The sequence below is a fragment of the Mastomys coucha genome, unplaced genomic scaffold (assembly GCF_008632895.1).
Source record: "Mastomys coucha isolate ucsf_1 unplaced genomic scaffold, UCSF_Mcou_1 pScaffold22, whole genome shotgun sequence".
Taxonomy (NCBI): domain Eukaryota; kingdom Metazoa; phylum Chordata; class Mammalia; order Rodentia; family Muridae; genus Mastomys; species Mastomys coucha.
The window spans coordinates 202,498,577-202,511,045 of NW_022196905.1; the positions used below are offsets into that span (position 1 = coordinate 202,498,577).

At 34.4% G+C, this 12,469-nt stretch overlaps 1 protein-coding gene across 4 annotated transcripts in view; it reads left to right on the forward strand.

The window, feature by feature from the left end:
• Spock3 (SPARC (osteonectin), cwcv and kazal like domains proteoglycan 3) overlaps nt 1-12,469 on the forward strand; it is a 355,249-nt gene that overhangs the window by 160,466 nt on the left and 182,314 nt on the right. For all 4 annotated transcript variants that reach the window (XM_031339932.1, XM_031339934.1, XM_031339933.1 and 1 more), the window contains one exon: nt 4,993-5,107. In XM_031339932.1, the coding sequence (XP_031195792.1) occupies nt 4,993-5,107 (115 nt within the window). The remainder of the gene's footprint in view (nt 1-4,992; nt 5,108-12,469) is intronic.

Below are 12,469 nucleotides of genomic sequence, written 5' to 3' on the forward strand. Positions count from 1 at the left end.
ATAGTAAAGCAGTTATTAATTTTCTCTTTCTATGCTCTCATGCACTATAGCCATTAGTTTTTTTATAATGCTAATAATCATAATTAATAGCAGCCCTCTCTTACTTCATGAGGGAGAAAGCTACAGAGAATAAAAATCATTAATGAGTTACTTCATATGTTTTACACAAGCATGTTTCTTAAATGTTAGTTTCCTGTAGGAGTCTGACCTAGGTCCTCTGCATATGTTATGGCTGAGTTTAAATCAGTGTTTTGCGGTATTCCTAACAGTGGAAGTAGGACTGTTCTTGACTCTTTTGTCTTCTTTTGGGACCCTTTTTCTTCTAATGCTTTGCCTTGTCCAGCCTGACGGTATGTACCTGACCTGATACACTGTGCTTTGTTTATGTTCCTGTGAGGCCTCTTCTTTTCTGATGAGAGGCAGAGAGTGAGTATGGATTTGAGGGAGAAGATAAGATGAGGGGAAATCTAAGGGGAAGGAAGAAGGGGAAACTGAGGTCAACACGTAATAAAGAAGAATTTTATAAAGTTAGCTTTTCAATTTTAGCATTATAAAATCTAATCAAACAAATCTAATCATTTTACAATATGGAAAAAAAGAATCTTCAAAATGAGAGTGATGGGCAGTATAGAGTCTCTTAGTGCATATACTTTTGCTGTAACTAACCTATGAGGCAGGCACTGTTCATAGTTTTTACATGTATTACATTAAGAGTTTGCCAGTTGTTAAAAAGCATTGAGTGTTCTCTTTGAGTCATATATGAATGGGAGAAGTTATGGTGTTTATGTTTCCTTGATCTTTATTGAATCTTCTCTCTCTCTCTCTCTCTCTCTCTCTCTCTATATATATATATATATATATATATATATATATATATATATGCTATATTGCAAAGGCAGAGGCAGCAGGACAGACATTGTCTGGAGGAAGGATATGCCCTTGGATAATGCACTTGAAGTTCAAGTGACTAGCATAGAAATGGCCCTTAAGTGAATCTGCATGGGAAGGGATCTGTGTAGAATACAACAGTAAAAATACAACATTTTACTCCAGGGGCACAAATATGCTGTGGTAAAATAAAATAGAATAAAATAGAGTGTTGAGTTATCAAGAACCAAGACTGTATGAGGAAATCAATTCTGTCACCATGACAAGTATTTATGAACAAGGTTCGGTCAAGAAAAATGCCCCGAAGAAGAAAATTTACCATGGATCAAATGTCCTGAATACCTAGCAGTTTTGGTACAGATAAACTAAAGATATCTTCAATCTTCATTTGCTTTAGTGAAAGATATGAAATATCAAATTTTATTAGAAGATTCAGGGGATAACTGTTCTAGTTTAAAAGATACTTTAAACCCTAATTTTCTATAGACAAAAAATGAAAAACAGGCATAAATTATTCTTTGCAGTGTAAGAATTGCAGCCAACACCTTAAATTACTGAGTTCTCAATACTAAGGAATTACTATTAAGGTATGAACCTTTGTGACTTTGTTATTGAAAATAGTTTTTGTCATACAATAACTTTTATCATGGTTTTCCCTCCCTTTCTCCTCCCTGATCCTTCCAGCAGATCCAAATATATACCTCTCTCTTTTTGTTTTTATTGGTTATTTTATTTATTTACATTTCAAATGTTATATCCTTTCCTGGTTTTCCCTCTTCAAACCCTGTATCCCACTCCCCTCACCCACTGCTTCTATGAGGGTGTCCCCCACCCACTCACCCACCAACTCCTACTTCAGCAGATACTCAAGCCTCCACAGGACCAAAGACCTCACCTCCCATTGATGACAGATAAGGCCATCCTGTGCTACATACACAGCTAGAGCCTCTATGTGTACTCTTTGGTTGGTGGTTTAGTCCCTGGTAGCTTTGAGGGTTCTGGTTCGTTGATTTGTTATCTTCCTATGGGGTTACAAACCCCTTCAGCTCCTTCAGTCCTTCTCCTAACCCCTCCATTGAGGTCAATGCTTAGTTCAATGGTTGCCTGTGTGCATCTGAATTGGTCAGGCCCTAAAAGATCCACTCAGAGGGCAGCTATACCAGTCTCCTATAAACAAGTCTTTTGGGCTTCAGCAATCGTGTTTGGGTTTGGTGTCTGCAGATGGGATAGATCCCTAGGTGGGACAGTCTCTGGATGGCCTTTCCTTCATCACTGCTCCACTCTTTGTCCCTGTACTCTTTTATAAAGCAAAGCAAAGCAAACACACAAACTAGAATGAAACAATGCAAACACATAAACAAGAAAAAAAGGTTGCAGAAAAAGTAATATTTACACATTCTTTGTTTAATATAAATTAGGGAAAGTCTTATGCATTCAAGCAGGGAAAAGAAAAATTACCTCTGAAAGTAGACTTGTTATATTGTCTATATCTTCTAATTCTGAGCAAATAAATATTTGCATATTTACTCTATTGACCATTTAATTAGAACATAATGCATCTATGAACTAATAATCCATTGACACTACACCTCAATACTCCATTTTAAATAACCATTTTCTTATAATCTTAAATTAGAATTCATAAAAGTTTTTATTATTAGGTTTATATATTTTTATGTATACTTGACAAGTGTATTTCTGTAAATTTATTGATTATTGAAACATCAATTATGATGTGATTTTCTAAATATATTTAATATTTCATGTCTTTATTTTTGAGACAGGGTTTCTCTGTGTAGCTCTGGCTGTCCTAGAACTCACTCTGTAGACCAGGCTGGCCTTGAACTCAGAAACCTGCCTGCTTTTGCCTCCCAAGAGCTGGGATTAAAGGCATGTGCCACCACTGCCCAGCTCAATATTTAATGTCTTCATGAAGCCAAATTTTATTTGGGTACTATATGGTGATTTGAGTTTATCCTCATCTTAAAATGGAAAAGTTTGATACCAATGTACACATTATATTGAGTGAGTAGTCATGGGGCCATGCAAACAATTTTGTGTATTCTAAATATTCTCTATTTACTTGGGCTCTAAGACTTTACATGGGATATAATGGATGGTTTGCCATCTTTCATAATTTATTTCTCTTAATTTTGACTCTCAATCAAACTGTACACTTGATGTCATACATTATTTATCAAAACTTGTACTCTGGCTTAACAACACATATAAAAACAATATCTCAAATCATAGCCAAAAATAATTACATGAAATTTGGGGGAAACAAACAGCAAAAGGGATGGGCAAAGTTGAAGGCTATTAACATGGCCGTCTATTGGTGAGTATACAGATAAATTGTAGCATATTCATGAACTAGAATAATATTTACTGATATAAATGCATATAGTAGTAATTCTTGCTATAAAATTTTAAACTTCTAAAATATTACACATCATGCAATAATTCAGTCTCAAACACCACACCCATATTTGTTCATTGAATATGTAATGTTAAGACAAATGACTAATAGTCATTCTAATTAGAAGGCAATAGATAGGTGATATTTAGTAACTTAAAATTGTTGAAGTACTAACCCTTTGTAAATACACTGCACAATGCTGATTATAAACTTTAAATATAAAGCATTTTTCATATCTTTAGGTACAAATCTTTCAATAAAATGTTTTTAAGACAAAAAACACATTACATCATGCATTTGTATTGGAAGTCACTTAAGGTCATTACTTGTAATCCATAGGTGAAAAAGCAGGCTGTAAGTACTTCAATGATGCACCCAGACCATACCCACTAATAAACCAGTTTTTTGACATGATATAAACAATTATCTTGTCTCTTGATAATTGGTAAACATAATTGTTTAAATGGCTTCAGAAACTTGGGTATTATAGTCATGACATAAATGGGTTAAGCATTGGAATTCCTGGGACTACATAGTTTTAAATGTATATTATAGAAAGCTGACTTTGAACAGATCAGGCTAAAGCCCATAGTGCAGATTTTATTTAGTATCCAGTGAATTACCAGTGGTACTGACCTCTTTACCCATAAGGATTTATATGCTTTCACTATAGCAACCAGCATCTATGCAATGTAAACAAAGTTGCTGTCAATATCAAATACAGTAGAATGGCACCAATTTTTATTTCCATCTTTACTAAACTGAAGAATAGTTTTAATTTTTCCATTTCTGCTTGTCTTCTTAGCAGGAATTCCTGAAAAAAAAAAACTGTCTGTAAAGACTTTAAATCTATACCAACGTGGGGAGGTTGAAATGTTTCAAGTGCAAAAGTTAATTACCTTAGGCTTGCTCAATTTTTTGAATAGTCATTCCATGAACTCTTCTATGCCAAAAATAACATCCTTTGGCATAGAAGGATTTTTTAAAAAGTTTTGGAATCTATTAACTTTTGGCAACCACTAACTTTCACCAACCCCCAAAAACTAAGAAGGTCATCAGATAGCATGGGAAAAACTTCCTGCTTCCTGCTTTTACCACCTCTCTGATGTAAACAACTTTCTACTTTTCTGATTTTATTGCTTCCATGAAATTATAAAACTTCGTGAAACTGCTTCCATGTTGTAAGATGGTATTTGGGATAACATTTTCTATGTTCTCAAGTCATGATCACTCAAAATGACTCCAGAACAAACTATTCTTTATTCCCTTCCATGTGAAAGCAGTAGTTTGGAATTAACTTTCTTATATACTTTCCAAGTATAGTACCTTATGAATTTTAATTTCTGAGTAGAATATGTGAGACAGAACTAAGCTGTGATCCTGTCTGAGTTACAGGGTTAGAAGCAGGCACAACTATCTGTAAAATATAAATATCAAAATGTCTCATAGACAAATACAGTAAAATTCCATGACCACGCTTATCAGGAGTAAGACAATAGGAGATGGTGGATGTGCATATGACCAAAATATATTGTTTATATGCATAAAATTGTCCAAGGTGATAAAATATACCACAAAATAATGGAACAAACTTTTATAATCTAATTACGTTTGAAGAAATTTAATATCTCCCTTTAGAGAATCATGAAAATGATCTCTCTTCATTTTTCCACTCTTCTCTGTAGCTTTAGATCCTGCTAAGGACCCATGCTTAAAGACGAAATGCAGCCGCCACAAAGTCTGCATTACTCAGGATGCTCAAACTGCACTGTGCATCAGTCACCGGAGGCTCACACACAGGTAAACACTCTGCAATAAAATTCTACTAATAGAGAAGTTTTACTTGACATGTTATACATAATTACCAATATTTGTTAGTACTTGATAAAGGTATGCATTTAAATGGCTCCAGAAGCTTTGGTATATAGTTATGATAAAAGTGGGATAAGCATTTTTGTCAATTGGAATTACTAAGGATTACATAGTTTTAAGTGTATTATACAAAGCTGACTTTGTACAGGTAAGTTTAAAGTATTTCATCTGAATAATTATGCTTTTTCAATTTAAGTAATAGTTGCAATCTACATATCCCTGCAAGTGATTTGCAGAGAAACCTCTGAATTGTATCTCTTCATGAATAGGAAGATACTTTACTGGGTTGGGACACAGGAAAATAAACTACTAGGCTATCTCATAGAATAGAGACCAGTACCTGGTGGGAAAAGCCTTACCATTCTTATTGGTAAGGTAGCAGTGGGAGGGTACAAAGAGCCAGAATAGCCAGAGGGTTATAATAGGGACTTTAATCTATTGTAGGCTATTTGGTTTAATTGGTAATGAAGTGCCCTGGGACAAGTGTAGTTGACCACTGAGAGTGGATAATGTAAGTAGTGGCTTCCCAGACAAACTAAAAGGTGTCTTAAAGATGTCCTATGGAATGTTCAGGTTAGGTTTAGCCAAAAGAATTCCTCTGCTCACCACTTAGAGTCATGCCTGGCATAACCTCAACTGTCATTTAGGCCACTGTCATCCACATTGTCTCTTTTGAACTTCCACATCTTATTCTTGCTTATAGCTACGAACACATCTCACTATACATCACAAAATATGTATACTTAAAGAAAAAAATTGGTTTGTGATTGTTTATGGTAAAAGCTTAAAAATAATAATTTGGAGATTTTGGACAATATTAAGAATATTCTTTAAGAATCATTCCTACTGGTGGTATCCTTGCTGCCATACCCTCAAGCAGACAAATATTTCTTGGCATTGACTGGGTTATAAACATCATGTTATCACAGGTCCCATTATCCCTGTATAGTTGATTCTACTTTGAGAAGAGTCATTCACTTGCAAATAGTCTGTCCAACATGGTACTAAGATTTAAAGACTGGCAGTCAACATAATCCCAGTGGAACTAGCCAATGGAAAGAAGGGATGTATTATCCTTATTACATTCAGGGAATCCTATTTATGTCTTTCTTTATAAAAGTGGATTAATTTATGCATTGTCTTTAAATAAAACTGACAAAGGAATATTTCTACAAGCATAGTTTAGGAAGAAAATTGAAATGTTTGATTTAGTAGATCTGCATACAAATATATTAAAGACACAGGCTTCTCATCCCAGATTCTTCAGATGTGAGGAAGTAGAATCATAAATTTATTATTTGCCAAAGGTAGAAAGCAGAATTTATATCCACCCTGAACAATTGAATAAGTCCCTATCTAGACTAAAACATAAAAGAATGACTAGATCCAGAGCTAATTGGTAGGGTAGGTAAAGTATATAACTAGCTACCATGAAAAACAACAGAAAAAAAATACACAAACATCTGGAGAAAATGAATACTAAGGAATAAAAATGAATTATACATCCATCAAAAGCAAATATTTATGTTTAAGTAATATTCATTTATATATATATATATATATATATATACAATTCATTTATATACACATTTATATACATATACACATACACATATATATACATTTATATACATATTATATCTATATTTATATACATATATATACACACACACATATATATATATACAAAGAATATAAATAATTCTTCCTTTCATACTTGGATTAGACTAGAAATTTTATTATGTGATGCCAACTGTACAACGCCAGATACTTAGAAGCAAAACAGATGAGAAAAAAATCTGAAAATCAAAACCTTGTGGTTTTGAGATATATGTATGTTGGTATAGTGACTGCAGATATTAAAGTGTAGCTTTAAATTTTTTTTAAATCACAAGTGTATGATATCAGTGTTCTAGAAAAATTAACAAAATGAAATATCAGAGTTGCCAGTGTACATTATCTTTAAGTCGTGACTACTGCCTTTTGTAAATAAAGCAGTGGAAATCCTGTAGTCTAGGGATTTTGTTATTGACTTATTTTCATAGGATCCTAAAGATTTCTGAATTTTCTAAAGCTTTTACCCTCAATCTTTACAGTTTTAAATGGTAGAATTTCATGTGTGAAATGTCAAATAAAGAGTTTGACATGAATAATACGTATGAAAATGGTGTCAAAATGCTTTCAAATTAGATTCATCATCTATTTTGCAGAGCTTGGGTCAAATCATTTATTTATAAGCAAGAATTGGGGCTAAAGAGACTTCTCAGTAGTTAAGAGTGTTTTCTGCTTTGTCACTGAAATAAGATTTTGTTCTCAGTGACTACATGGGACAGCTAACACCAGTAACACCATTTCAAGGGGTTTTGATACCCCTTTCTGGCCTGTGTAGACACTGAATCCACATGGTGTACATATAAATAATCAGGCTCACAAATATACACATAATATTAATCAATTAAAATAAGATCAATGAATAACTTACTTCTTAATTCATTTTTTAATCGATTACAGTAAAAGTGAAAAATAACCTTTACCTATTATACCAATCATAATAAGTTTCCAGGCACACAGTTCAGACTTTTCAAAGGTCTCATTGGCTCTTTCTTACTGACTTCAAGAATCTTAGTAAAATCCCAACTGTATTTGTTGAGATTGACATCTAAGCATATCCATAACCATGCTACCTCACTTTGATAACTCACTACAACCCCAGGGAGACGACTTAGCAACTAAAGGCACGTATCACTAAGCTTGATGACCTTCATTGAATTATCACAACCAATACCATACAAAGAGAGAACTGAATCTTGCAAGGCGCCCTGTGATGTCTGGTAATGCTCAGTGGCATGCACATACCTATACCCCAAACCCCTCAGAAAATCAATCAATCAATTAACAAATAAATAAACAAATTCAAAGATAATTTTAAAAGACTACAGACAAAAAGAAACTTGCTATCCATTTTTCATGGTAAGGATGGTTGGAAACTAAAAGCATAAATATTACTTAGTGAAAGCTATTAAACCACCTTGAGATGTACCAGCTGCAATTCCTATAGTGAACAGCGATGCAGGCAAGGGTGTGGAGAAAAAGGAACATTCCTTCATTGCTGGTGGAATGGCAAGCTGGTACAACCACTTTGGAAATCAGTTTGGCAGTTCCTTAGGAAATCAGACATAATACTACCAGAGGACCCAGCTATACCTCTCCTGGGCATATATCCAAAAGATGCTCCAATGTGTTATAAGGACACATGCTAAACAATGAATTTATGAAATTCTTAGAGAACTGGATGGATCTGGAGAATATCATCCTGAGTGAGGTAATCCAATTACAAAAGAACACACATGGTATTCTCTGATAAGTGGATATTAGTGCAGAAGCTCAGAATACACAAAATACAATCCACAAACCACAAGAAACTCAAGAAGGAAGACCAAAGTGTGGATGGTTTGTTCCTTCTTAGAAAGGGGTACAAAATTCCCATCTAAGGAGTCACAGAGACAAACTATGGAGCAGAGACTGAAGGAAGGACAATCCAGAGACTGCTCCACCTGGGAATCCTTCCCATATTCAATCATCAACCCAGAAACTATTGTGGATGTCAGCAACTGCTGGCTGACAGGAGCCTGATATAGCTGTCTCCTGAGAGGCTCTGCCAGTTCCCGACTAATATAGAAGCGAAGACTCACAACAATCCATTGGACTGAGCATAGGGTCCCCAATGAAGAAACTAGAGAAAGGATCCAAGTTGCTAAAGGGTTTACAGCTCCTTAGGACAAACAACAATATGAACTTACTAGTACCCTCAGAGCTCCCAGGGACTAAACCATCAGCCAAAGAGCACACATGGTGGGACTCATGGCTCCAGCAGTATATGAATAGCAGAGGATGACCTAGTTGGTCAACAATGGGAGGAGAGGCCCTTGGTCTTGTGAAGGTTTATGCCCCAGTGTAGGGGAATACCAGGGCCAGGAAGTGGGAGAAGGTGGGTTGATGAGCAGGGGAGGAAATAGGGTTAGTTTTTTGTTTTGGTTTTTGTTTTGGTTTAGGTTTTTTATATTTTTCTGGAGGAGTAACCAGGAGAGAAAATATCATTTGAAATGTAAATAAAGAAAATATGGAATAAAAAAAAGAAAAAGATCTTTAGGATTTAAATTTGCAAGTTTCAGTGTTTTATGTAAACTATACTTAGTGTTTTGTGACTGACAGCAACTACTTAAAATGGTGCACTAAATACAATCCACATTCACACAAACCAAGTTGATAATCCATATAACAATGTATTAATAATAGTAACACACATAAGTAACTCAATATTAAGATTAATAGTCTACATGTTTTGAGAAGTCAGTACAAACTGCAGGCTTACACAGCCCTGTAGAAACTAGAACTTCATCATACAGGTTGATCAATGACAAAGCTAACATGAGAGATAAGTTTACACTTGGAGGTATGTGAACACGCTGATGTATAATAGTTAATGCACAGAAATAAACACTAATTAATAAGATTTTAATTCTGATATAATCTTATGCTAATATTAAAAATAAATGGATCCCCCTGTCTGCAGCCTCAAGTATTGGAAGAGTCTCATTATTCAAAGATGTTTTTCCTAATTCCAAAGGTTATATTACAACATCTTCTCAATTGCCTTAGGGTCTCAAACTTCTTATAATGTTCATTGAATTCACAATAAATTAACCCACTGAAACTTCCATTAGTTTACTAGACATTTTATAATGTCGGATCCTTTGGCTCTGAACTATTGTACAGCCAAATCATAGGTACTGACTTGTTCATGTTTTCTTTGAATAGACAGAATGGTTGTTATTTATAGATCACTCAGCCTTTCAGTTATATCAATGAAAAGAGTAATTCTGGGCAAATTGTGCCTATTTGCTGAAGTTGGAACTTAGGGGTTCCTTGGAAAGTCAGTTGTGTTCAATAGTATTTTGCTGGGGCAAACTTGGAGGATTTTCTTGATGAAGACACAGGTGAAAGACTAAGGCAGACTTGTGAAGGAAAGTTTAGCTGAACAGACACAGGGGAAAGGATGTTCTGCTAAAGCAAGCACCTGAAAGAGGTATCTTTGCTAATCACACAAATGTGTTGGTCCAACTTACATTGCATAGTTGAGATGCTTTTGTTGGGACTCCATAAGAGAAATGCACCAAAAAACTTCTGGTGGTGTGCTGCTGCTTCTAGCCACTAATTCAGACTCTGGATGATTGGTAGAGTGATGTCAACTGATGTAGATGCTCATGCTGAGGTAAGACCCATGGAAGAAGCACGTATAAAGAGGACAGTGATGGAGGCTGAGCTAGGCCTGTTGTGTAATGCTTGTTAGTCTCCACTCTTTACTGCTCTTTTCTTCCGAGAGAGACACAGCTGAGAATTTTTCCTGGTGTTCCTCTGTGTCTATCCTGATAAATTATGCCAAGGCTGAGAACTGATTATCTCTGTTAGGTTGTGCCACTGCTATTGATTCTTGTTTGCTATCCCAACTCTATCAAACTGGGCTTCTGGTGTACCAGCAAAGTGTTTGCGATTATATTGAGTTCCCACTGCTAACCTGTGAACTAAACTGCTGATTTCCTGACAGAGCAATGCTCCAACGAACCTTTTTTTTTTTAAACAGGTCCGTTTCACCTATATCCTTTTTTTCCCACTACCTCTGGTGGGTGGTGGGCTAAAAAGGAGGTTAAAGAGTTTATGAAACATCATTAAATATAAGATTTGAAAAAAATAAAGTTACAATGTACTTTATACAAAAAGCAAGTTCAGAATGTGCCTGGAGGCAATAAACATATGAATTTTCAAATATTGAGGAAAAGAATATATACTGACTTAACCAAAATAGAAGATATAAGCACACAAACTAGTGGGGGTCCATGCTGTTATTTTTAAGTCGTAAGTTCATGGCATGGATTTGTAATTAATTATAACAACAAAACTGTTCTTTCTCCGTGATATAAAAAGAAAAAACCCAATTCTTCTGAAATCAAAGAAATCATATGATTGCATAGCTTACTATATTTTTAACACTAGGTTTAACCATATCTGCCAGCACAGAGTGTGACATAAACTGTCCAAATATTCCAGGCCCCAAGTAATTATGTGGGTGTTATTTCATGTATGATATTCTGTGATGAAAGGTCCTTAAAGCACCATGACTCTAGTGTTTTCTTACAAATATTCCATTATCATTAAGAATTAAGGCAAGTAGTTTTATATAGAGAAAACATTTATTATAATATCTTTATAAATATATAGGTGATTTAATATAACCACTTTTGGTTTATTACATTGTGTTCATTATCCATTTTTATCTTTTTTTAACTAGTGTCACAATTCTGTCAATCATGAGTGCCAAGGGCACTTTGTTTTCATGTATCAGAAATCTTGCTGTTTCATGCTCTTGAGATGTCTGTGTAATGTACCTAATTAACATTGTCTCTAGATCAGTGTTTGGGTGCCAATCAATGCAGCCAATATTAAAAGACAAAGAGTAGGCATAGCAAGTCAGGAAAAAGAAGATGCTGTCATTGTAGGACAGAATTAGTCCTGTTGATTTCAACTTCACTTGCAATACAAGATAAAAATCAAATCAGTAAGTGAATGTTTTTGGCCTCCTAGAAAGTTATTGCATGGAAAATTATTAAAAACTACTTAAAATGTTAGTTATCAAAAATAGAAATAGAAAGATTGTAAGCAATAAGAATCTTTCATGCTAGTGATTCACTTTGGGAACTTATATTTTATAATAACTGTACTTAAGATGGGATCTAGTTTTTTCAGAGTGCCAATAATTTCATGACAGGGACCTTTTATTCCAATCATTATACTCTGGTCATATTTTTGATAAGAAGAATTAGTCAAAAGGTCTAAATTATAGTAGAGATATGAGATATTTGTTGAAGTTATCTGAAAATAATCATAACTATTTTAAAATATTTCTGTTGGTACTTAAATAAAAATAGCCTTTTTGATACCCAAATACCTAAATATATTGAAAGTATCCTCCAATACTGAAAGAATTGGTTTCCAATATTTATTCATATTTAATCTGTGCAAAGTTCTCTTTAAAGCTCCTTAAGCTAGCTCTGACTGCTCTTTCAGAAGTCCTGAGTTCAATTCCTGGTAATCACATGGTGGTTCACAACCATCTGTAACCAGATCCAAAAATAAAGTAAAACAAAACAAAACAAAAAAGCAAGCAAACAAACAAAAGAGCTCCTTAAATTTATTTAGTTTGTTGAAAAAAGAAAAACTATAATTCTTTATATT